The sequence below is a fragment of the Heterocephalus glaber genome, unplaced genomic scaffold (assembly GCF_053883595.1).
Source record: "Heterocephalus glaber isolate CG9 unplaced genomic scaffold, H.glaber_assembly_v1.0 deba00000896, whole genome shotgun sequence".
Taxonomy (NCBI): Eukaryota; Metazoa; Chordata; class Mammalia; order Rodentia; family Bathyergidae; genus Heterocephalus; species Heterocephalus glaber.
In genome coordinates, this window is record NW_028258170.1 from 6841059 (window position 1) to 6868476 (window position 27418).

Sequence of the window (27418 nt, forward strand, 5' to 3'; positions counted from 1 at the left end):
CCCTCCCCCTCCCGCCTCTCGAGTCGGCACAGCCACCCCAGTTCGCGCTCTCGGCCCGGCCGGGCGGTCCCGCGCCCCGCGCCTCGAATCCCGCTCTCTGCCCTCGGCGCACTGCCTGCCCCCCTGCGCGGATCTCCACCCCGCCGGCCCGCAGCCCTCTTTTCGCGCCGAGCCGGTGGCAGCAGCAGCAGCAGGGGGAGGAGGAGCCGGGAGGCGTCGGCTGGGCCCATGGCGTACAGTCAGGGAGGCGGCAAGAAGAAAGTCTGCTACTATTACGATGGTGAGCCGGCCGGGCCCAGCCCAGCCCTGCAGGGACCGCGGCCTGCACCCCCGCGCGGCCTCCCTGCGCCTCCCCGCGCTCAGGCCCGCCGCAGGCACACAAAGCCGGCGCCCGCCCGCGACCCTGGCCCCAGCCAGCTCCCGGGCCCCCGGACTCGCCCGGTCCCGCTCCTCGGCCGTGCTGGGTACCGAGACGGGGCCGGTCGGCGAGGGGCGCTTGTGTCCTACGGGCCCTCGTCTCCCTTTGTGCTCCGGTCTCTCTGCGCCGCTTTCGCGGGGTTCGCGTCTCCTGCCGCTGGGGTAGGGGAAGTGGCTGGGACGCGCGCCGCATCTGACTGTGGGAGTCCCGGCCTGCCCCGGTGGGCGGTGGCTGTCACCCACCTCTTTGTGGCTCTTTGTTCGGCCTGAAGTGTGCCCTGATCGAGGTTTAGGAGAGCACTGGCGTCTTGCTCGTGCAGGCAGTTCCTAGGCTGGAAATTCTGGCGTAGGAAAACTTTGGGAAGTAGCACATAGACTTTAAGTAAATGAAACAGGTAAGCGTGAGCTCACAGTCCATTGAGTTTAAAAAGTCAGGTAGTGGGTATATCTCTGAATCGTACATCCTCTTCCAGCCTATGTCACATCAGAATAGTAACACGTTCCACAGATTTCACAAAGACTTCAGTATTCTACTCTTCAGAGATGGGATAAGGAAATTAAGCAGAGAAGCAAGCCTCAGTGACCTGAAAGTCCTGATTTGTAAGAAGCAGCATAAATTTTTTGATATATTGAAATCACAGTGTCTTAAAGATACGGAGACTGTAGAGGAGCGAGGAGTAGGTCAGAAGAAACTTGACTTTGACTTAAAAGTGGCCATACTGTCCCTTCATTTGGCCAAGATTAATCCTTTAATGCCTATTCTGAATAGTCACCGTGTGTGTTACTTGTTGGAAAAACTAAAATCTTACAGAAAGCTAGGATAACACAGAAATGGTCCCGTTAGAAAATAGTTTTGAGGGAGCCTTATGTCTGTGTGATGGAAATTGAATGGAGGTTGTACCATCTTGGAGGGGTGGAGATGGGAGGACGTTTCCGTTTCCATACAAATTGTGTGGTGCATTTAGGGTTACCGGCATATCTTTGCCCTGCGTTTTTTGATCGAATTGCAAGGGAAGTAACCCGGAATGTAACTCAGTTTAAAAAGTGTACTGTTTCTGCAGTTTGGAGATTGGTTCCCGTTAAAGCCTGGTGTAAAGGGCAGGTCTAACAGTCTGGGAAGTTATGCCTGGCTTTGCAGCTGTCGGTTGGCTGTGCCGGACTCTGATGGAGCCAGCTGCTGGTAACGTGTCCCAGGTTGGGCCTTAGAGCCCTGAGGAGCCCGAGAACAGTTTTCTAAGCGATACTTGTTTCTGGGCCTATGATGAGCCTTAGGGAGTAGCAGGCACGGGTTCCAGGGAGAGGATGCAGGTCCAGAGGTAGCACCGAGTCATGTAGCTTCCTCAGTTGCTTACCTTTTGGTTGGCAGCCAGATGTAAAATTGGCAGTTTGGCAATCTCTTTTTAGTTACTTGTCTCTTGTGGCTCTTGTTCTCCTTTAATTGTGAAAAAGATTCAAGTGAAGTAACATTTGTGCCAAAGAACCATGTGGCTTTCAGGTATAAGGGTGGTTGAATTGGGAGTGGATAATAGTGATAGAGCCTGAAAAATGTTAGCCTGAGTTCGCTGTTTTTAATTTGTTGCTTTGTAAAGGACATAGAAGAGGGAGAAAAGAGAAAGAATGAAGTAACAATATCCTACCTTTGGGCCTTTGGAGGCCAGTACGGGCACTGAGCCTCTTGGCATCTCAGAATGTTTGCCACGGAGGCTGTGTGCTTCTCAAGGAGAAGATCTTCCAAACATTATTTCTCTATATTCCTTAGTCTTACTGTACCCTATAGATCACCGAAATGCTGGTCTCAAGTGACCCTTCTGCCAGTGAAGGTAGAATTGTCCCTAAATCTTTGAAAAAGGCATAAATTCTTACTTATGTGACTGTGGCTACTGACTTTTGCTTCCAAAGTTTCTAAAGATACATTTCTACATCTTGGCCATTCTTTTGTATACTAGAAGACTGATAGCTTGTAAAATAGGTAGTCATTTATGATACCTTCTGCTTTAAAATGATGGGATTTTTCTCTACTTAAATGTAATTAGCAAACCTATCTCTGCTTGGCTCTAATGATTATACTCATTTTAAAGTTTTATTTAGAAATGTAGACTCTGCTCTGTTTTGAATTAAGCTTGACTCAGTCACATTTGGTGTTTATGATGTATCCAGTACAGTAGAATTGTATATATACATAGTGTGTTTTGTTCCTCCTGTGACAGGAGTGCATATCCAAAACAGTGCCATTGACTTCTGTTAGATAGTCTTGTACAGTTACATGAGCTGGGGTGTAAATCCTTACATCTATAAAATGGGGAGGTATTTCTTCGAGGTGATCTAATGCTTGATTATAGAAGCAGTTCATAAATACTAATGATATTAATTCCACATAATTATTTAAGTATAGTAGAATTTAATTCTAAGTAACTGAGATTTCCTGTGCTTAAATTGTCTTCGCCTAGAATTCTTTCACCCCTCACATTGTTACATTTCAAGTTATCACAGGCTTTCCACTGTTGCCTTAAACAAATTACTGCTTTATTTTTCTTCCTGTCACTTCTGTGGCTTAAATTTTGTCTCTCCCCTTTAGGATGTAAGCTTCATGAGGACAGGGAGTCTTTCATGTCTATCTCCAACATCTAAATTTGAATTTTGAATTATTGATGAATAACTGATTAATTTATAGACAGCATTTTCATATAGCATTCTCTGTAATTCTTAGAAATGCTCTGAGTTGTAGATAGGTAAGATAGGTGGCATTTTGTCTGCTTTATGGATGAAAACAGATTAGTATTTGTCTTCGTTACTTTTCTTGTTGCTGAGACAAAATATTCAACACCCTCAGTTAAAGGAGGAAAGGCTTATTTGGCTCACAGTTTGTATAGCTTTCAGTTCATAATCGGCTGGCTCCAAGGCAGGGTAGCATGGCAGAGGGGCAAAACAGAGGAGAAACAGTTCATGGCAGTCAGAAAGCAGCAAGGCAGTAAGCTACAAGCAGCAACCCTTTCTGTCCCTTATATCCTATCCAAGCTCCACATCCTTAGGGGATTCACCCAGGGTGAATCCCAGCCTTGCACCATGATTCAGTCAATCCCTGCATCACACCCTTTATCCCAACAGCAGACACCTTAGAGCCAGCTATCTCCAAAAAGCTCCACCTGGGACCACATGAGGCTTTAGGGACAGCTAGATCCAAGCCACAACAGTATTTGCACAACTTAGCACTTTCCTTTTCTACACTGACTTTAATTTTAATGTCTAAGGAGAGCTCAAAACCTGAAATCAAAAATTTTTATTTTTTCCTTTTCAGTGGAGTTCCCGCTGCTGTAAGAAAAAGTTATTAGTAAACTGTTCTTTTCCTTAGCAAAAACTTTTAAAAGTTGAGAAATCCCTTGAGACAGTTGAACTTGGGGAGGTGAATTGGAGAATGTTAATATATGGGTGAGATCACATGTAAAAGCTCAAGTCTATGTAAGTCTTCTCAATTTCTGTTGCTTCAAGAGGTCAATTTTGGGTTCAGAAATACCAGAGGGGTTTAAAGTTCCTACTGTGTGGCAGATAGAGGAAAGATACTTAAGGAAACCAAGGTTGTATCTTAGTAGGAGAAGGTGATGTTTGATAGGTAATCAGAGAACAGAAGGCCTGAAGGAGAGTGGCATAATCTTAAAAAAGAGTTTCCTAATGGGCCAGGGATTTAGCTCAGTGGCACCGCACCTGTCTCATAGGCCCAAGGTCCTGAGTTCAATCCCCCGTACCCAAAAAAAGTTTCCTAGGAAGACTTTGGAGGTTGCAATGGTCAGGCAGTTAGAACTTGACATACCAAGGATATTTCCAAGCCAGGAAGCCAGGAAGAAGGCTTGGGGGAATCTGGGGTGTGCAGAGCTGAGCATTAAAGGGCTAGACTGTGTAAGACTTTCTGGTGACAGGTTCTTTCTTCTTTTCTTTTTTTTTTATTTTTAAACTGGAGATTTAACCCAGGGCCTTTGTGCTGAGCCACACCCTTAGTCTTTTTTGACATAGGGTCCCATAGAGTCATTAAATTGTCGAGACCAGAATCTCACTATTTAGTTCAGGCTGGTCTTGAACTCACTGTTGTAGCCCAGGCTGGCATTGAACTTGGCTGTGATCCTCCTACCTCAGCCTCCAGATGCTGGGATCCCAGTCTTGTGCCACCATGCCCAGCTCACATAAAATGTAATGATTGTGTTATAGACAGAAATGAAGATGTTTGAGAGAGATTTGGAGAGTAAAATTAGTAGAACTTGTTGATACATTGGAAATGGAATTGGGGCTGGGGAATTTTGGTAAAGAGTAGAGGATGACTCCTAAATTTCTGGATTGAGCTGTTAAAGTGGGTTTTGGTACCACTCAGATTGCACAGACTAATCAAGGGCTTTGTTTTGAACATCTTATACTTGAGATCTATATTTTGTTTTTTATTTTATATTTAATGAAGAGTTTCTTCCTTGAGCCTGGAATCCAAGAAGGAGAGACTGGTCACAGAAACTTGGGATTCATCCCCTTATACAGTAGCTGGTAAAATACAGTACTGAGGCTGTGAAAAGTAGTATAAATAGACAGAAAGACCCTTGACTCATTGCTGAAAGATTTAGAGTATAGCTGTTACTGATGTACCCAGGTACCTTGAACAGTTGCTGCCTGGCAAGTGGTAGGCTCTTTTTTTTTTTCTTTTTTTGGTACTGGGGATCGAACTCGGGTCCTTGTGCTTGCACAGCAGGTGGCGAAACCACTGAGCTAAATTCCCTGCCCGGTGGGCTCTTGATCCATTAAATGATGAGTGAACTTGAAAAAGCCCTAGTATTAAAAGGTTCGCAGGGCTGGGGATTTAGCTCAGTGAAGCCTTGCCTGCCTCGAAAACGCAAGATCCTGAGTTCGATCCCCAGTACTGGAGAAAAAAAAAGACTGGCAGAGACATAGAACTGGGGTAGAAGGAGAATCCAGGAAAGTGGTATTATGGAAACCCAGGCTCAGTATAAAGAGAAGGAATGGACCATTCGTGTTAAAATCTAATAGTGAACTGATGAAAATACACTGGCCTTTTCACACTTTTTAAATGTTTTTTCCTGAACCTCTTGTTTTGTTTTGTTGCAGTACAGGGGATCAAACACAGGACCTTGCGCTTGCCAGGCAGGCATGTCACCACTGAGCTACACCCCGGCCCCTGAACCTTTTCTTTAAAGGTTAGCTTATCTTTAGGGGTAAAGGTATATTTCACAGTCCCAAACTTTAAAATGATCTGAAAATTGTAAATTTTTTGTAACTCAACAGCATAACCTGAATTAATACAATACTATTTAGGATCTTTAGTCCATGTATTGTGAACATTTATAAGTTTTTCAAAAATATGTTTGATTATAGAATGCTGCCTAGACATGATAGGTTATTGTGTGTAGCAGATGTGACATAATTACCTTTAATAAAATATGAAAGTCTTAACATTTGAAACTACCTGGTTCCAAGAACCTGGGGTAGGGATTGAGCCTCAGTGGCCACTCCCCTTCTGAGAGCTGCTTGAACAGAGAGCAGTTGCTAATATTTTGCCTGTAAATTCTTTATGATAATTTCACATTGGCAATTAAAAGTTTGCTATGGTCAAGAAATGATTTTGTGCCTATTTTTCTGGATTTTCACTTCTTTAGTAAAACAGCTTTATAGTATTTTGGTGAAACTAGGATAACAATTTAAATGCCCAAATTACATTTCTGACCATTTAAATGAGATGAATGCGAACTGTGGGTTCATAGAAGTAAGAGAAGACATTTTATCTTTCTCAGAGATTCCTACAAAGCAGTTATCTACAGAATAGATACAGCATGCAGCAGGAAGAAGTTTGAAATGATTCTTTTGTAACTCACTTGGATTTTGGAGGAATTCTTGTTAGAGTAATTGATCTGTAGCTTGGCTGTGGGACCCTGGTCATTTAGGCTGTATTTGTATTTTTAGTGGGACTGGGTTCTCTAAATCATGGCTATGTATTGAAAGCTGCGTATATTAATATGTGAGGGTCCTGTTAGTAACAAGTACATTACTTTGATGAATTAGGTCACTTGTTTATTTTGCTCATTTTCTTTAAGCTTTGATGAAACATTTATATTCCATGTTATGTCCTTTTCTTGTTAGCCTTGCTCCTACCATTTTTTTCTACTGACTTAGAAGTGTAACTACTTTTTTGCTGCTGACGCTTAGACTACTTAAACAAGCCCTGGCCATAATGTGTCCTTTCTGGGTTGGAGGGCAGCTCTTTCACTTGTTAGATATATGGCTTTGGCATTGTTGCCTGACTGGTTTGCATCTCATACTTCTCTGCACTTATAAATAGGAATGGTGGTAATAATTCCTATGGTATAGAGTTGTTGAAAAGACTAAAAAATAATACATGAGAAGTGCTTAGGATAGCACCTTCTGGTAAATACTCAGTAAATGTTATTTTATAAAACACTGCTTTCTTGTTTTTTGTATTGGATGTTGTGGCTTTCTGTTGAATTCTCTATGTACCTGTTGAATAAAGTGATTTTAAGATGTGGTAGATGCTGGAGACATTTCATCTTGGTAATTCTTAGAGGTAGATGGAAGTGAAAATAGATTTTATTCTTATTCTAATGATCTCTTGATCTAATGATCTTTAAGTGATTAGAAATGACATTCTTTGCATTAATTTAGCTATGTGACACTGTAACATACTTAAAACTTAGGTATGGAAACTTAGGTTTTCCATACTTAACAATCTGATAGTGAGAACAGGCTGCTTTTAAGGAACTATTTGCTCTGCCAGCATGTAGGGCAGAGATTTATGACTGATCCTTTCTTCACAGATAGTTTGTTTTTTGCCTTTATGGCCTTGGTTATGATAAATACAAGTGAGTGTCTCTATTCTTAGTTTTGTTTTTTGTATTTTTGCATTTTTTTGGTACAGGGATCAAACTCAGGTCCTTGCACTTGCGAGGCAGGTAGTGGAACCACTGAGATAAATCCCTGGCATTCTTAGTTTTCTTGTTGGCACCTGCTTTGGAAGTTATTTTTTTAATGGCCATGTGTGTATGCATTGTTTGCATAAGAGACCTTATGTTGAAAACAAAGTAAGAGGTATGATACCAGGTCTTTGACTTACTTTTCTCATTGCTAAGACAAAATACCCAATGCCCAAAGTTAAAGGAGGGAAGGTTTGTTTCAGCTCACAATTTGTAGAGGTTTTAGTCCATAGTTAGCTGGCTCCAAGGCAGAGGGGAATGGGAGAGGAGAAACAATTCATGGCAGGCAGAAGGCAGCAAGCAGCAGTGAAGCAGGCCTCCTTTTCCCCTTTATTCCATCCAGGCTCACAGCCATTTGGATGGTGTCACCCATACCCAAGGTGGGAGTTCATTATCCACTCCAGGAACTATGCTAAACCAATTTGGATATCACACTTTTTTTTTTTTGGTACCAGGGATTGAACTTGGGTCCTTGCGCTTGCTCAGCAGGCGGCAAAACCACTGAGCTAAATCCCTGGCCTACACTCTTAATCTCAGTATCATAGCCCTAGATCCAGACATCTCCAGGTCTAAAAGGCCCCACGTATGAGTCTGTGGGGCTTTGGGGAGACATTAGACACAAGCCAAAACAGTTTTATTATTAGAAGTATGGGTTTTATAAAAGTGAATGTTCAAGCTGGACTACTGTCAAATGTACAAAATTTGGGGCTGTTTTGGTTGCTGTTAATGAGAGGGAGGGTTTTGAAAGATTTATTAATCTTGAAGGTGGATAAATGGCATTCTTTTATCTTTTATTGCATAAACCTATATTGAATTGATAGAGTTTAAACCATAAAATCAGCTTGACTAGCTGAACAAAATTTTGGAATTGTTTAAACTCTAGGCTCAGTAGTAATTTCTAATTTAATAAATGTGTCTGTCACATTAGAAAAATATATTTGAGGCTTTCTGATGTTACTTTATGGTAAGCATTAGAACTTTACCCTAGGAGTATTGATTTTATTGAAATTTGGTTGAAATGTGATTTTGGTGTTGCTTATTTTGAAATCTTATGTGTAAGTTTTGTCACATAGGAATATGTTGTTTTAAAAGACGGACCAGGAATTACAACCTTTTAGTTGAAAAGAGTGAGAATATCCATATTACCTTGAAGAATGAATGTTGTGTGTGTGTCCTAGGACAGAAGCACTTTCTTTGGGACGTAGGTTTCAGGTGCTAGAACATCTTGAATGGAGTGTAATTTGTGCACAGAACACTTACCCTCCCACAGTATCAACTATGAAGGGTTTCTGGAGTGCCAGTAAATTATCCCAGAAACAAAAATTGCTGAAAAAAATTTAAGTCATACCCAAAGACACAGAATTTACCTTAATCCAAAAATTTGCTAGAAAATACTAAGTGTAACTTTAAAAATTAAACTGAAAGAAAAATTGGGGAACTACAAATCAGAATATCTCAATCTATATAAAAAATAATGTAATAATGGAGAGTTGCCAGCATGTCAGCAGTATCTTGCCCCCCCCCCACACACCTTACTGGGGATCAAACTCAGGACTTTGAGCTTATGAGGCAGGCGTGGTGACACTGCGCTAAATCCCTAGCCCCTTGGCATTTTGATATAGATTGAAAGCTCCAAAAACAGTTCTGAAATCATTGATTGTTAATTTTATTTAAGTGCTGAGTGCCTTCCACTGTTTAATATATATGAGAACGCAGTTCATGACTTTCTTTTCCATATTGTTTAGTTTGTATGTTTTCTATTTTAGGTGATATTGGAAATTATTACTATGGACAAGGTCATCCCATGAAACCTCATAGAATCCGCATGACTCATAACTTGCTGTTAAATTATGGTTTATACAGAAAAATGGAAATATATGTGAGTATACCTTTTGGTGAATATTTAACAGTATTATTTTTTTAACTAGTTAGGTGAGACTTTATTATTTACCTTTGAGAAAGGCGTATACCAGATGAAAAAGTCTGGAAGAAAACACTTGAGCAAAAATACAGAGTATAAGAGCAATACCTCCTGTCTTCCGTTTTTAAAAATTCCCTATACTCTGGGCTTTCATATTTCCAGAGAACAACTTGGTCTACTATATTGTTTTTGTTAGGATAATGTTGAACTGTGTGTGCTGCTGAGGAATTGATCTGAGACTATTAATGAAAGAATTTTTATGCAGACAGTTGACCCTACAAGCACACATGATACATGTGAATGCCGTTAAAAGCTAGGTAGAATACAGATAACATATAAGATACAACAGCTACCTTAGATGTTTTTATAGATAATGGCAGGGGTATATATAAACAGATAAGGGACAGCAATTCTTAACCTATTTAGGGAGAAAAGAAAGAGCAGTTCTAATGATTTTAAGTAAATTATTTTCTGTTAGATGTAGACATTTAGAAAAGAGAGGATTTGGAAAAGAGTCTCAATCTGGAAGCCTTGTGGAAGAAGTATGTCATAAATGAAATTCTGCTCTTTAGAAGAAGAAAACTGAGATCACAAAAGAGCACAAGCAAAGACTTAGAGCTGAGGATGTGTCTCTTTCTGGGAAGTCACTGATGAAATCAGTGGACATAGAGCAGAAAGTTTATGACAGAAAACGAAAGTCTATATGGATTTGACTGTATATGTGTTGACCTGTTTCCACTAAAATTGAGAATTGTTAACTCATTGTTGATAATGTGCCTGTCTAATCCTTTTAAAAGGGTTCTAATTGGTTTTAGTATTGATCATTGTTTCCTAAAGTAGAAACTACACTTTGGATTAGCTTTGGAATTTACTGTATTCTAGTGGACCTAATTTCTTTAAAGGGACTGATATTTTATAATTATGATAGAGCCACTAGTAATTTCAGCATCCTGATATTTTTCTTTACAGAGGCCTCACAAAGCCACTGCTGAAGAAATGACGAAGTACCATAGTGATGAGTATATCAAATTTCTACGGTCCATACGACCAGATAACATGTCTGAGTACAGTAAGCAGATGCAGAGATGTACGTTCCTATGTAAAAAGTGTATTTTAATGTTGATAAATGTAAATTAGTATTTTTAGAAGCTTATAATTAGAATTATCCAAATTGATGTTTTTTTCTGGTGGTCTAAAATGTTACAATTATTTATTTGGAAAGTCAGTGTAGCAATATTGAAGGTAACATTTTCAAAAAACATAACTGATACTGAGTGTGGTGGTGCACACCTGTAATCCCACCCAGCACTATGGAGGCTGAGGCAGGAGAATCACTGTGAGTTCAAAGTCAGCTTGGACTATAGGATGAAACCCTGTCTCAAAGAAAAAAATAACTGAATGGCAGATTGGATAGTCCTTTACTTTTTATTTTGCTCCCATGATAACTCGGGGATGAGGAATATTGGTAGGGAAACCTCACTCCCTGTGTCACACACAAGGAAAGATTAGTGTGCACTTTTTGTGTTCTTTAGTTAACTTGTACTATAATGCATGTTTTCCCCCTTTCAGGGAAGCTTTTGATTTTTCTCTTATATGTGGTGTTCTCTTTAATAAGTTAAAAATATTTTTTATTAGAGATTATGATTGGAGCACAGTATCTCTTTGTAAAGCTTGATGCCTGAGTTTGTTCTCATCTTTTTTTTGTTTTGTTGTTTTGTTTTTTCTCAATGGGATTTGAACCCTGGGCCTCTGTACTTAGCTACATCCCAGGCCCCTTTTATTTCTTTTGAGACAGGGGCTGTAAGTCACTTAAATTGCTGAGGCCCGGCTCAACCTCAAACTTTAATGCTTCCTGCCTCAGCCTGTTAGAGTACTGGGATTACCCACATGCACAATCATGCCTAGCTAGCTCATCAGTGTTTTAATAGACTTCAATGGTGATTACATTAACTTAAGTATAATTACTAGGCGTCTCACAAATTCATAGGTGTTTCTACCATAGCTTATTTTTGTTTTGGTACTGGAGATCGAACTTGGGACCTTGCAGTTGCAAGGCAGGTGCCGGAACCACTGAGCTAAATCCCCGGCCCTACCATAGCTTATTGATCCAGTAAAATGCTGCAATAACTTAAGACAGGTATTACCTTTTCAGGGAGGATTCAGACTTAGAGACATGGCTAGTCCTTGAGTGAATGAATTAAACAGGCCAACTTACAAAATACTGAGTTGTATTAAATGATATCTGAGTAGTAAGAAACTTAATATTTATTCTAAGTAGAGCTTACAACTCCTGATTGCACAAAGCTATGTAAGCAGTGATCCTTACTCTTGAAGAGGTTATAATTTGAGACATGGAAGGAAAATAAGACTGGGTTATATATACCTATAACCCCTTTTCTCTCAGTACTGAGGAGTCAGTGTGTCTTGAGGTGTTACTTCCTTGCTTTGAGCACTCTTCTGTCTTGGCTCCCAGGTCCCTCATCTGCTCTTACCATTTCTCAAGGTCAAGACTGACCACAGATATAGCCAAGTAGCTACTATGTCTTCTTAGTACCCAGTGGAATACTTTTAAAAACTACAGATGCTGTGTGTATGTAAGGAATGTTAAAGTTCAGGAATAAAGCAATTGGAGTTACATTTTAAAATCTTGGTTAATTGTTGGATATTAAGTCAATATTAAATAAAAGTAAAGAGTATGATTTGAAATCTATTGAATTTTTTTAATAGAGCAGAAATTTTTCATAAATGGTCAGAGTAAGATTTTGGTGATAAGACTTTGCAGTGTTTCACAAAAGCTCTTTATCTTGAATAAAATAGTGAATTATATGTTAAATTTGCAAATTTTAGATTATGACTGGAGCATGTTTTATAATTCCATTATATAAAAGTTTTGCAGGAAAAAGTTGTGTAAAAAAAGCTTTAATTAATTTTTTTACTGGTTTGAAATTAATCAAATTTATTCCAGTTAATGTTGGGGAAGATTGTCCAGTGTTCGATGGACTCTTTGAATTTTGTCAGCTCTCCACTGGTGGCTCAGTTGGTAAGTATCCTACTTCAGTCAGATTTCAAAGATGATCTAAATGTACTTATGTGTTCTTTGGCTTACTTAAAGCACTTGTAATGGTAGTAGATTTTGATAACAAAAAGGAATCGGTAATTATGCTTATAATATTGTGTTGGGGGCCAGGGATTTAGCTCAGTGGCAGTGTGCCTCGCAAGTGCAAGGTTCTGAGTTCAATCCCCGATACAAAAAAAAAAAATATCGCGTTGGTCAACCTTTTGTTACTGTAACAAAATATGTGAAATGATCAGGGTACAAAGAGGAAAGGTTTATTTCAGCTCACAGTTTCAGAGGTATCAGCCAATTACCATTTGGCCCTGTTGCTTTGAACATCTAATAGTATGTCATGGAGGGAGCATATAAAGAAGGAAGCCTGTTCCTCTCTTGGCTGAGTGGGAAGATTATTTTTTATTCTAAATATTTCATAAGTACCTTATCCTTTTTCTGCTTCTTAGCTGGGGCTGTGAAGTTAAATCGGCAGCAGACTGATATGGCTGTTAACTGGGCTGGCGGATTACATCATGCAAAAAAATCAGAAGCGTCAGGATTCTGTTATGTAAATGATATTGTGCTTGCCATCCTTGAATTACTAAAGTAAGTTAATTTGCATTGATATTTTCCTGTGAAAAGTGTTTTAAGATACAATAAGACTTACAGCTTTTTAAAAGTACTGTATAGAGAAAATGGTAGTTGTACTATGAATTTATTATAAGTTAGTGAGTAGCTGCCTACCTTCCAATCTGAATGAGGCTTTATTTTTTACTACTGGATGTAAAATTATCTTGAGTGCATTGCTTTTAAAGTTATCTTTGACTGAAGTTTTTTGAGAGATTTATGAAGGGACTTAGGAATTTGGAGATTAACAAAGTTAGGAGTTTTAGTAACGTCTCAGCAGATTCTGCTTTAGATTTTATACTTAATTGGTATTTTCTCAGCATTGAACATGTTCTTGTTTATGTTCTTCCATGCATACTCTCCATAGAGGCTAATTTTTGTGTTAGTATATTTATTTATTTTTGGGGGTTTTTTGGGGGGGGTGGTACCGGGGATCGAACTCGGGACCTTGTGCTTGCAAGGCAGGCGCCGGAACCACTGAGTTAAATCCCCAGCCCTGTTTTTGGTTTTTTGAGACAAAGTCTCACTAGGTAGCCCAGGCTGGCCTCAAATTCATGGAGGTCTTCCTGCCTCAGCCTCTGCAGTCCTGGGCTTAAGGGTGTACACCATACCCAGCTTGAGTCACTTTAAATTTGGTATTGACTCTTAAATTATAACTGAGCAGTGTCAGTTTAACATCTCCTTGACTTGTTCAGAGCTAAAGGAAATCATTTAAAATAATTTGTTTCCTAAATAACTTTTTTGTTCCATTTCTTCACTTCTGAGCAAGTTCTTGCCCACTAGGCTTATAACTTAAATAACTTTAATTTATCTGAATCAATTTCTTCAGCAGGTAAAATAAAAAGAGACTTAATTGACTTGGTAAACACTTTTTCTTGTTTGTATACTACTTGAGCTACTTAATTTGATATCGGCTTATTTTTATTATTTTATTTTATGAAGAAACAGATTGTTTTCAGTTTTCTATATTTTCTGAATTTGTTTCCTGAGAGTTGAGACTATTATTATTATGAGTGTCTGGTCTGGGAAACCAGCTTACATTGGATTCTTTTAGCACAGCTGTGGTATCATGAATAATAAATGCAAAGTTTTACCTTCTGATGGATTAAATAACCCTCATTTTCCTGTGCTCTAGAAGAGTGACATTTGAAGTGCACTTCCGCCTTGCTCTGCCATGGGTCTCCCCGTCACAGTGTCATGGTAGGGTGGTGCTGCGTGAGTCCCGCGGTGCATTTGAGTTGCAACTGCACCACTGTGGTCGATGTGAAGCGAGAGCAGAGCGCTCTCTGTGCTCTGTGTCCCCGCTGGGCTTCGATCAGGACGGAGCCTGGCGATGTGAGAACAAACGAGGTGCCAGTGTTTCAGTAGGACTTTGATGGACACAGAAATTCTTTTCTGTATTTCATTCCTCATTCATTCCTGTGCAGAGCATTGAACCCAGGACCTCTGCACTGGCAGCCCTTTTTATTATTCATTCATTTATGCTTTTAAATTTATTTATTTGAAAGGGGATTCTGCCACGTAATCAAGCTGGCCTTGAGCTCTGATTTTATTTTCCAACCATTTAAAAATATAAAACCTATTCTAAGCTCAAAGCCGCAAAAAAGAAGGCATTTGGCCTGTAAGCCACAGTTTCCCAGCTCCCATTTTTTGTAATACTAAAACTTATTACAGGGTGTTTTAATTAAAGTAACAGCCTTGAGTACAGTATGATCTTCAATTAATGCATAGAAATGTGTGCTATGTCTTTAAAGCATGTATATAACAGGACAGGTTTCACCAGAGGTAAATGTGTTTTCTCACTTTGGGGCCAGAGGAGTTTTAAAAGTCTCAGTTCCACACGATCACTTCAGGTGTTCGAATGGCCTCACAGGCTGGAAGAAGGACTTGGGAACATACTGACTATGTCAGCTAGTGTTCTGCAAATTACAGCATCAACAAAAACAAAACTTAACAAATCCAGCAGCTGCAGCAACAAGCAGGGCAGAATGAGAAGACCGGCCCAGAGAACCTCGCAGCTTATGTTCAAGATGTGTCTGCACAGGGGGAGCTCATGGCAGGAGTGGTTGCTGTCTTGCTGCATGGACACCTAAACCTGTGCTTTGGCTTTGCAGGGAAGCTGAGTAGCTCAGTGACTTTTGGTTAGTGATTTCTTATCCTCATGCTGCCAGTGGTGGTTATTTGGCTTGTCAGAAGACTTGAGTGTGTCATGATTGGATTCTTTGTGTTGTTCTTAGAAATTATAACACCAAAACAATTTTAATTGAGGAAAAAATAGGTTTTCTGAGTTTATAGTGGTATTTTCCATCTTTGAACCTTTAAATAAAAACGTGTGGCTTTGTTTTTAGGTATCATCAGAGAGTCTTGTATATTGATATAGATATCCATCATGGTGATGGTGTTGAAGAAGCTTTTTATACAACAGATCGTGTAATGACTGTTTCATTCCATAAATATGGGGAGTACTTTCCTGGCACAGGAGACTTGAGGGTAAGAACTGATTATTTTTGAGTAAATGTGAGATCAACATAGGAGGTTAGTAACCCTATACTAACCGAGTCATTAATCTGAAATTTGTATGCAGAATTAAATCACTTTATATACTTTAACATCTAGAATTTTTTTTGATATGCAAGTATTTAGTGGGCATTTAAAAGACATTTATTTAGCTTTCTCCTTCGGTTAAGTATGTGTCCATGGTGCATGTAGCACTTTTTTTGGTGTTCACTGAATATCTAGAATCACTTGGTGGTGGCCTACAATACTGTTGTTTTTAAAGATAGGTGGAATAAAAGTCTTTCTGGATCCTTCTGCTGCCCTCCTTTAAATTTGGTCTTGACTTAATCTCTTTTTTCTGAGTCTTCGAGAATACCATACCTTAGTATTGGTTATACATTAGATTTTTGTTACCCATTTTCTTTTGGTTCCTTTGTAGTTTGTAATTGTGAAAATCACTTAAATTCTACTTATATAAATTTAGTGAGAGTTTTGGCTTCAGTAGAACTATTTTGAACCATACCACATACATACTGAAGTTTATTTAGAGATTTGATTTTTTGTTTTGTTTTGTTTGTTTTGAGAGAGGATCTTGCTGTTCAGACTGGCCTTGAACTCATTGTGTAGCCCAGGCTGTCCTCAAACTTCTGGTTATCCTCCTGCCTCAGTGTCCCAAGTACTGGTACTCTAGACATGTTCCACTGCGCCCAAGTTTAACTGGTGTTTTTAATTCAGACCAGATTATATGGGAGATTTTGCGTAGTATAGCATTGAATGTTAGTTTTAAACTATCTTATCAAATAGGTTATTTTTCAGGTCATGATATGTTCTTGCAGGTTAGCAACCACACTTTTAAAGAGTGGCCCTCATCTTCAAATGTATCACTTTTCTTTATTTGACCATCAAGTGGTAATCTTTCAGTAAACTTTTACAGTAAGAGTGATGTTTAAACTTTTCCTAATTTATACATGGGTAAGGGTTTAGATGTTAGGTTGTTTGGCTTATAAAAAGTAGATTCAGAGTTTAAGTTCCTCGGTCACATTAGATCCTTCAGCTTTCTCCCTTTCCCCACTTGATTTTATCTTTTAGGCCAGTGGTTCTCAGAGAATGGTTCATAAGTGAGCAAGATCAGAATACCTGGGAGCCTATCAGAAGTACACATTCTTGGGCCCCAGAAACTGGGTGTTTACGCAGTTTGGGAACTACTGCTCTGAACCAGTAGAATATATGTATCTGCAGCCATTCCATCCCAGTGGGAGTTAGGCAGGCCTTCCTGGCTTTAAGCTCCATGTATAAGATAGTGTCTTTGTGATGTGATCCTCATTATCTTAGGAAGTGGCAAATGGAGACCTTTTAACTTCTGACAGAAAGTAGATGTCACTGTGGTCTTTTTTCAGTTGTTAGTAATTTTTTGGGGAAATCTTGGAGAAGGCATGTTTTAAAAGCATTTGAAGAAGGCTTTCAGCATCTTCTTTCCTCATTGAAGATTTTATAATTACTTTACCAAAGAAGAAATTCTAAGAATAACAGTTGAGTATTTTAAATGTACTCTCAAGATTTGGGGAGAGAAAACTTAAACCAATCATATCATATGTGGGTGTGTTTGAGCTTTTCTGTGAAATTCCTGTGCATCTTTGGCTGTTACATAGTTTAATAAGCATTTCCTTCTCTGCCTAATTCATTTTAAAATGGAAAAGAAAGCTACTCTGAGCTTCCTTCATTCTTAAAACTTGTTTGCTTTAATGAGTCTAGATTGAAGAAAGAAATAGAGATGTGATAAAACAGCAGTTGTGAAATAAGGAAAAATTACATCAATGAGGATAGCAGGGCTGCGTGTTCAATCACTACTTAGGGTGCAAAGGGCTGACCAGCTTTCTGGATGCTGAAACCCTACCTAGGGTCAGAGTGTGCAATGTTGTGTTTCAAGTGTGACACAGAGTCCAGGGATTCACAGCACCGCACTTCAGTTCATTCACACGGTAGAATTGGTATTTAGTTATATATGGAAATTTAGATTTCTTTAAGAAAAATATGTGGAAGGCGGATGTGTAATTCTGCTTGCTTTTTCTTCATCAGAAGTTGGGTCATATTTCAGGTGAACTATGCTTCTGTGAAAGTAGGTTTGTGCCAAGATTGTTCCAAGAAAGAGTCTGGAGCTCTTTCTGAGAGGCCAGCTCTCTTTCTGTCCTTTGCATCTTTGGAAAGGTTATTAAATGTCTAGAGCAGTACTCAACAAGTAGAAACAAAATGTATTTCAAGTGTAATTGAAGAACATATCTGATGCTTTAATTTGTAGCTGTTAAAACTTCCAAGAACTGGGCATGGTGGTTCACACCTGTAATCCCAGCAGTGGGGAGGCTGAGGCAGAAAAATCTTTGTCAGTTCGAGGCCAGCCTAGGCTACATAGTGAGTTCAAGGCCAGCCTGAACTACACAGCGAAACCCTGTCTCAAAAAAATCCAAAATTCTGGGCCTTTCATCATAAACATACGAGATTGTCAGCCACTCAAAGGGTTGTGCATTAGAGACAATGGTTCTCATAATATCTTTTCTGCAGGCTCATATTTACCTCCTTGTGTCTTCTGCATATGAAGTCCTTGGGTGATATGACTTATAATTCTAACTATTTTTTGTTAAATTTCTTTACTCTCAAAAAATTTAATTAGAAATAGTTCTTTTAAGATTCATAAGCAATTTGGGCCGGGGATTTAGCTCAGTGGTTCCACCACCTGCCCTGCAAGCACAAGGACCAGAATTCGATCCCCGGTACCCAAAACAAACAAACAAAAAAGATTCATAAGCAATCTAAATCTTGCAACATATATATACTTATTGTTTCCTTTCTGAATTTATATTGTTCCCATCTCATCTTCTAAGGTAAATTCAAAATTGAATTTTGTTGATCTTTTAATCTTTTAAAAATATTGTAATAAATATGTCATGTTTTTTATTATGAAATCCTCTAAGATCTCCGTATATATTTCAGGACATCGGTGCTGGGAAAGGCAAATACTACGCTGTCAATTTTCCAATGAGAGATGGTATAGATGATGAGTCTTATGGGCAGATATTTAAACCTGTAAGTATTACTATTTTCTTGTCTTTTTTTTTTTCTCTGTACCAGGGGTTGAACTCAGGGCCTTGCAGTTGCAAGGCAGGCACAGAGCCACTGAGCTAAATCCCTGGCTAAGTATTACTATTTTGAAAGTTAAAATCGAATTTTAAAATGCTGTTGGACACATCCATAATTGTTATTTTGTATTTAGATTATCTCAAAGGTGATGGAGATGTATCAGCCCAGTGCGGTGGTTTTGCAGTGTGGTGCAGACTCCTTATCTGGTGATAGGCTTGGTTGCTTCAATCTCACAGTCAAAGGTAAGCAGTGTAAAAGGTTGTGTTCCCAGAAAATAGAAAAGTTTTTCTCTTCCCTAAAACTTCCTTTAAAAGATCTCATTCGGGCTGGGGATTTAGCTCAGTGGTTCTTGTACCTACCTCAAAAGAGCAAGGTCCCAAGTTCGATCCCCGATACCAAAAAAAAAAGATCTCATTGTAGTTTCTTGCCTTACATTTTAACATCAAACTGTGTCACTGTATTTTTCATAGGTTTTTTATCTGGTGTATGTGTGTGTGACTACATTTAACTTTGTTTTAGTTAATTAGGTATTTTAATTCTATATACTACATGTTTATACATGAATAGTTTCATGAGGCTTGTTGTTTTCCCAACTGAGGCAGCTATCTTCAATGTTTTGTTGATCCTTTTAGTCTTCACCTTTCTCCAGATAATACATACTTGGTTATCTAATGTATTTAAAAATTTTAGCCCTGTATATGAATTTCCCATTATGGAAGAAAAGTGGTTCTCTCTCCTGAAAACTTTGTTCTCAGCAAACATGTAACCTTCCCTTATCTCTGTTTTTGCTATCAGAATTTTGATTGTGCTGTTCATTGTTTACAGTAGAAGCTGCAACATCCTTTCAGTGTACTCAGTTTTTCTGTTGTGCCCAATTCATTTTTATGGAGTTTTGCATTAACTTAGTTTTCTTGTCCCTCATTACTAAACCACCAATGTTTTGGGGTGAAGGAAAAGTGAATGTCTTTGGTTTACCTGTGGGTGTATATTTGGAAGTCCATAAGTTAACCTTTTTCTGTGTTTATCCTTAAAAATATCCAAGTGGTTTTCATTTATTATGAGAAACGCAGGTTTTTCTAGCAGGAGCAATACATTTGGGTTGTGAATTTCTGTGCAGTGTTGAAGCACGTGACAGTGCTCGGTGTACAGGTGCCTGAAGAGGATAGTTACACCCACTGTCGTTGGATGGTATGGTCTCAGGTCAGTGGTGGTGAACCTGTGGCACGTGTGTTACCCTGTTTTTTTAAGATGAGATGTTAATGTAGACTTGTTTGTTCTAAACTAAAACCTCAGTATTCAGATTTATTTGCATAATTGGCACTTTGGGATAAATAAGTGGGTTTTGGGTTGCAGTTTGACACTTGGTCTCTAAAACATTCACCATCACTGTTTAGGTGGTTAGTTTCTTTGTACTTTTTTTTTTTGGTACCGGGGATCAAACTCAGGACCTTGGGTTTGTCAGGCAGGTGGCAGAACCACTGAGCTAAATACCTGGCTCTGTTTGTACTTTTGGATTTTTTTTTCCTAAATATTCTTCAACATGTATGACTTTTATAATGGAGGAATTTTTTTATTGACAATTGTGTGTTTGCATGTCAAAAATACCAGTAAGTTACTGGTGGCTTATAAATGATTGCCGAACTGACATTCTAAGGAAATACTTGGTTTTATATTTGGTTAATAATCTTTGCTAACAAAATTGTTTAATACTACTGCCTAAAGTTATATGGTCAGACTTTTGTTTTATAGCCTTCCATAGTTCTGTACATGTCTTTAGGGGAAAATGGAAACAGAACTTTGAGATTGTGTGTTTCATTATAACTTAACTACCTCAAATACCCTTGCCACAAGCCTTTCTATGTTAATGAAAATGTGTACATATTTTAATTTTTATTAATACATGTTTGTGGTACATAATGAATACATTCATCTTGGACAGCTGGGTGCATATACATGTGGTCTCTTAATCTTTGTTATGTAGTCTTCTCTGTGCTCTTTTCCCCTCTCCCTCCCTAAATTCCCTTCTTATTGTATTCTTAATCTTAGCTGAATATTTGACTTTTCTATCAGGGACATTTACTACAATGCCCAGTTATTTCTTATTAGAGTATGTGTATAATTGTGTGAAATATGATAAGTAGTTTTAGAGTACAAATTTCTTTATTTTTATTCTTAGTTTTAAAGATCTTACAAAATCCATCTTGATTGTGTAAAATTTTATTTGGATTTATTATTTTTTAAAGTTTATTTCTAGAAAGTTTGTAATACACAGATTTTGTTGTTACCCAAATGCTCCTTGTCCTAGGTCATGCAAAGTGTGTAGAAGTTGTAAAAACTTTTAACTTGCCATTACTGATGCTTGGGGGCGGTGGATATACAATCCGCAATGTTGCTCGCTGTTGGACGTACGAGACTGCAGCAGCTCTTGATTGTGAGATCCCTAACGGTAAGTGTCCAATTTCTGTATCTGTACGGTATGAACTGTCTGTACATGGGACTAGATGAAGGAAATGGTTAGAGTAGTTTTACAGAGCAGGATAGATTCCAAAACTGTGTAAGTAAGAATGCATTCACTCTGTGTTTAGTTTTAAACACTGTCTTTAGAAATATTTCCCTACCTGTAACTTTTATTTCATTGTTTTTAATAGAGTTGCCATATAATGATTATTTTGAATATTTTGGACCGGACTTCAAACTGCATATTAGTCCATCAAACATGACAAATCAGAACACTCCAGAATATATGGAAAAGATAAAGTAAGAATCATTGAATTGTTTTTTAAGCATTTCATCTTGACAAAGCTTTAGAAGGCTTTAGATGGCCATGTGGAATGAGTTTTTATAGATTTATACATTAGTTATTGTCTTTGTCTCTTTTTTTGTCTTTTTTTTTTTTTTTTTGGTACCGGGGATCGAACTCAGGTCCTTGTGCTTGCGAGGCACGTGCCGGAACCACTGAGCTAAATCCCTGGCCCTTGTCTTTGTCTTTTTCAAAAGGATTTGAAACCTAAGGTTACTGATTACTAGCACCAGGATATGAGCTTCATAGATCAAAACTGTTTTCATTTTTTATTAGTTCAGTCACATTATTAAATGGCAAAGGGCACCATAAATTTTAGTGTTTCTTGCTTTACATTAAAGTGAGTGATCATTTGGTTTATCTGAAACGTTTTGTCTAGAGGGACATTATAGTACACAGGTATGGCTTTGTGTCCTCTCAACCGCTGACTAGCATTGTGACATTGGACCAGTTCACTAACCTTTGTGTTTTGTGTTTCCTTGTCATTGAAATGGGGGATAAAATGATGTCTACATTGTAAGTTGTGTAGGTTGAATTAGTTAATATATATGAAGTTTTAATGCTTAGTGAATGTTACTTTAATCCGTAGATTAAGCTAGATTTTTTAGAAATGAAGTTTCTTAATGTTTCCACTTGCATATGAGAGGGACTTGAAATAAATTGAATTTTGTCTGATAAGTTTGCATTTATAATTTAGGCAGCGTTTATTTGAAAATTTGCGCATGTTACCTCATGCACCTGGTGTCCAGATGCAAGCTATACCGGAAGATGCTGTTCATGAGGACAGTGGCGATGAAGATGGAGAAGACCCTGACAAGAGAATTTCTAGTAAGATGACACCTCGATGTATATCTCTTACATTTCTCTGGTTTATTCAAATAGCACTTATACAGGCTTTCATGACCCCACTGGGGCGTTATGGGGCATGTTTTGTGAACAAAGTATTAGTGTGATTTTCTCTATTTTTTTACCTTAAGCAGTTTTAGCTTCCTGTTGTCTCACAGCCTGATGTGAGGATCAGTAGTTTCTGTTTGACTGTGTGTGTGTGTGTGTGTGTATGTATATATATATGAAAGCTTTGGGGAATTAGCTGCTTACATTCTATTTGGGAAAGAATTGGAAAGCATCCCATTTGTTCGGTGTAGGATGAGTTAAATAACCTAAGCACTTTGTTTGAATATAGCTTCTCATCACATGTAATAGGACTGTTAGACTTATAGCATAATAATTTAACTAATAGTTTGATTTATAGCATAATAGTATACCTAACATGTTTGGTATTATTTTTGTTTGGTGTACTCCCCTTCTTAGCTCTAAAATACAAGAACTATTTTTAGGTATAGACATTATTTTCACTTCCTACTTAGAAAAACAGTTTTTTCCTCTAGTTTTGCCTTTAAAAAAATACAGTATCCCCAAATGTTTCTAATACCTCATTGAACTGTTTCTTCATAGATGAAAGCTAAGTTTTTAATATTAAGCAAACCATTTATTTAGTTCAAATCTTCACATTAAACATTTGTTCTGTGCTTTTAAATGTGGTAACTGGAGAGTGCATTTATGTAAGTACTGTAATTGTAAAACCTGTGATTGTTTTTGTCGAACGTGTTATTTATATATATATCAGTTCGAGCATCAGACAAGAGGATAGCTTGTGATGAAGAATTCTCAGATTCTGAGGATGAAGGGGAAGGAGGTCGTAGAAATGTGGCTGATCATAAAAAAGGAGCAAAGAAAGCTAGAATTGAGGAAGACAAGAAGGAAACAGAAGACAAAAAAGCAGGTTAGATTTATTTTTTGGTAAATGTTCTCATTGTAAGTTTTTATTTATTTTATTTTTTGGTACTGGGGATCAAACTCAGGTCCTTGCGCTTGTGAGGCAGTCATTGTACGTTTTTTTTGTTTTGGTTTTTTTTTGGTACTGGGGATCAAACGCAGGTCCTTGTGCTTGCACAGCCGGTGACGAAACCACTGAGCTAAATCCCTGGCCCTTTTGTAAGTTTTTAAAATTGAGAGGTACGTAACAATTTTATGAGACCCTAAAGTCACCTACACAAGTATTGGAGGAGTGGGTGTGGAAAGAAGATGACTTTTATTTTCCATGAAAGTGATGTTTAAGTTTTAAATACTTTTCATTTAAAGGTTTCTAAGTGTAGCTACTCACGTTTGCTTTTATAATACAGAAAACCTTATTTTTTTGTCTCTATGACAAACTGAATATTGTGAACATTGTGTTTATAGATTAAGAGAAAGGACAAAATGGTTATAAATCCATTTGTAATCCATGAGCAGAGCTGAAATCCAAAGGTAATTTTTTTTTCTGGCACTGGGGGTCAAACTCAGGACCTTGAGCTTGCAGTGTAGGCGTGGTGCCGCTGAGCTACATCCCCTCCCCCCAAAGATAATTTTTAATTACCTGAAGTAGGTAAAAACGCCAGTTTCATCCTTTCACCTTTGAAAAAGGTCTGATAACAGACTTGATTCAGAAATTGAAGAAAACATAATCTCTGGGGAAAGATAGGAAGGAATTTGAGACCTGGGGCTATGGAGAAGGTACTACTTTTTTTTTTTTTTTTTGTACTGGGAATCAAACTCAAGACCTTGTACTTGTGAGGTAGGTGCAGTGCCACTGAGCTAAATCCACGGCCCTGAGAAGGTACTACTTTTTGATGCTCTTCAAAATTTTGTCAGCTTTAGGCTGTCAAAGTTGCAGCTGAAATCTGTTACCTTAGGGGATTTTATATGCCTGGCTGCCCTGTATTGAACTGCGCAGGTCTAGGGAATACAGTATTACCTCACCTCACACAGGAAATGGTGATGTGCACAAGTTTTAGTTGGTGCACTTTTGACACTGAACCATGTCAGATTAACTCTAATAGGTCAGCATCATTTTCTTATCAAATTAAGGCTATGTGGTTAAACGGGACCTTTTTTTTTCTTACAAAAACAATTGGGAATCCATAGCATATCTGACATAACTGGTTCTGCTCTTGCCCGTGGGTTTACTGCCTTGCAGGCTACAATTTTCTCTGTTTCAGTTATAATTTTAACTTCCCAGTGTACTGCATTGTGCCTGCGGGTTGCTCTTGTGTGCTGATTGACATCCAGAAATTCTTAACATAATAGAAATAAAAAGGACTTTTTTCTGAGGTTTTTTTTTTTTTTTTTAAAGTTTTAGTTTTTTTCTTTACTGTCAGTATGTCTTCGAAGGTCTCTGTTTTCTCATTTTTAAATCTTTCTTGTGCTTTTTCTTCTAAATGGGAAAGCATTAAAGTACTTATCTTTCGTTGTTATTTTGGCTAAAAGTGAGTTTCATATAATTAATGAGTACTGAGTTAATCTCAGTATTTTTCTCTCTCTTCCGCACCCCAAATCTGTTAACCTTCAGGACCCCTCAGATGTGCTCTGTTACAGAGTCCTTCCTGTCTCCTTAGTGCTGCACTCAATGTCTGTCTCCAGGACTCTGCAGAGCACTGTCCCAGCTGGAGTGCTATGACCCCAGAAGTAGTTTGGAGGGTGGGACCATGTTACTGTGTGGGCAGCTTGACCCACTGTCATTTTGCATTAACATCTAATAACAAAGCTTGTGTTAGTAAGGCTGTGTGTCGGCCTTTTAAAGTATGTTTTTAAATAAAATATAAGCATCTTAAATTGCAAAATGGGTTTTTTTGTTTGTTTGTTTGTTTGTTTTTGCTTTATTAAATTCTTTTATTGGTACGTTGTAGGTACACAACACAACACAAAGGTATATAACACCTTTACATAATGCATCTTCGTTCTCATTTTTTCCCCATTCCTAGCCCTCCCTTCACCCCCTCCACCCTTCCCTATTTACAAAGACTTTATTTCCATTTTTTCCATTTCTCGTCATTTTTCCTTTCCCTTCTTTCCTTTCCCCTGCCCCTCCCACTACCCCTACCCCTTTGGACCTTTTCTTCCTATTTTGCATTATCAATTATTCATTCTAATCATTGGTACATTTTAGGTATACAATATAATGACATTCATCATTGGAAATTTGCACCTTTACATAGTCTCTCTTGGTTCTTATTTTTCACCCTTGCCCAGCCCTCCCTTCAACCCCTCCAGTCCTCCCTATTTACAAAGATTTTGTTCCTATTTTTCCATTTTCTCATATTAATCCCATTCCCTTCTATCTTTCTCCTAGCCCTCCCACTTCCTTCCCCTTTGCCCCTTTTCTTCCTATTTCACATTACCAAAATGGGTTTTAATCTTTTTCTAATCTTTGATTTTAGATGTAAAGGAAGAAGATAAATCCAAGGACAATAGTGGTGAAAAAACAGATACCAAAGGGTAAATGAGTTTCCTTAACTAGTAATTTTTTGCACTATAATACAATACATTTATTTTAATTTGTTTAAAATTACTATTTGGGTGGATTGTGTGTGTACATAGGTATACCCACTTGAGAAATACAGGGCTGAACTGGAGAGCATTAGCAAATTATATCAGATGCTCTGAATTTATTTTGTTTGTATGTACATGTGGATATATTTATTAAGCAATACTGGGGATTTAATCCAGGGCCTTCTCACTGAACAACATCCTCAGCCCCTTTTTTATTTATTTTGAGGCAAGGTCTCACTGAGTTGCCCAGACTGGCCTAGAACTTTCAGTGCTCCTGCCTCAGCCTCCTACAGCACTAGGATTATAGGGATGTGCCCCCATACCTGGCTCTAAATTTGCTCTTTCTTGTACATAATTAACTAAGACTTTTTTTTGGCTATTAACCTTTATATATAGTTTCCATAAAATTTTCAACTTTTTGTACAATTTTTTCTTTTTAGTGTTGTGAGCTAGGTAAATTTAAGCAGCATTGGGCTAAAATAACTATAGTAAATAAAAATATAATCGAGGATTTTATTGTCAGAAAGCACATGTGATTGGTTGCACATTTTATGCTAGCTTTGAAAGGATAATCTTTAATGGATTATAAAACCACTAGAAAGGTTAAACCATTTATTACTTGAAAACACTTGGGCTTGATCAGCTGATAATGTTTCTTGGCATAAACTTACAGGACCAGATGAATAAAATAGGTTAGGATATTTGAACCAAAACTGTGCCATTCTTGATTATTAAAGAGAGGAGGAGGGGAATGTAATTATCAGTTTTGTATGTAATACAGATACTTCTGAACTTCGTAACAACTACAGTATATGATTTATTAAGTATGTATTATCAAAAATAACATTTTGAGCACTGGAATATGATAATCTGACATCTTACTGCATCAACTCTGCTGTCTTAATCAGTTGCGCAGGCACACCCTTAGATTTATGAAAAATGTCCTGTTTTTAATTTTATTCTTGACATGTTAAAATTCCATATTTGATATTTAGACAGTGTAGAATAATTAAATCAAGCTAATTTACCCATCAGCTCACATAACTACTACTACTAGTTGTGAAAAATTTGAAACTTTTTTCATTGATATGCATTTGTAATAGATAAGAATGAATTCCATTCATTTTGGAGAACCAATGTTGTAATTATTTCTGATTCTATCCCCCTTTCCCTGATCTGCTTTGCTGTCTCCAGAAAGTCTGTCTCCCTGTTTTCTGCCATCTCTGCTTTACATTTTGTCATTAATATTTCACGTTGCTTCCTTCAACAGAGCCAAATCAGAACAACTCAGCAACCCTTGAATTGGAGAGTCTTCCCAATTTTAGAAAATCATTAAAAATCGAGGAAACATTGGGACAAAAACTTTTCTTTTTGAAGACTTCAAGTTTCATTTTATACCACTTTGGCATGGACTGTATTTATTTTCAAAATGGTTTTTTGTTTTGTTTTTCTTGGCAAGTTTTATTGTGAGTTTTTCTAATTATGAAGCAAAATTTCTTTCTCCACCATGCTTTATGTGATAGTATTTAAAATTGATGTGAGTTATGTCAAAAACTGATCTATTAAAGTAATTGGCCTTTCTGAGCAATTTTTCCATCTTTTGTAATTATCTTTATTAAAAAATTGTACTTGGA

General features: G+C 37.9%; 1 protein-coding gene across 1 annotated transcript; it reads left to right on the plus strand.

The window, feature by feature from the left end:
- Hdac2 (histone deacetylase 2) lies at positions 1-27418 on the plus strand. Its single transcript, XM_004869083.3, has 14 exons — positions 1-280; positions 9158-9270; positions 10282-10399; positions 12278-12352; positions 12829-12967; positions 15337-15478; positions 18470-18562; positions 18750-18858; positions 20922-21062; positions 21265-21373; positions 22114-22244; positions 23044-23199; positions 25673-25730; positions 27055-27418. The coding sequence occupies exons 1-14, from the start codon at positions 229-231 to the stop codon at positions 27083-27085; spliced, it is 1467 nt and encodes a 488-aa protein (XP_004869140.1). The 5' UTR covers positions 1-228; the 3' UTR covers positions 27086-27418.

Coding starts and splice junctions, on each gene's coding strand:
- Hdac2 (XM_004869083.3), top strand. CDS start 229: ATGGCGTACAGTCAGGGAGGCGGCAAGAAGAAAGTCTGCTACTATTAC. Junction 18,859..20,921: donor CTTCAATCTCACAGTCAAAG/GTAAGCAGTGTA, acceptor TCCTTGTCCTAG/GTCATGCAAAGTGTGTAGAA. Junction 25,731..27,054: donor GAAAAAACAGATACCAAAGG/GTAAATGAGTTT, acceptor TTCCTTCAACAG/AGCCAAATCAGAACAACTCA.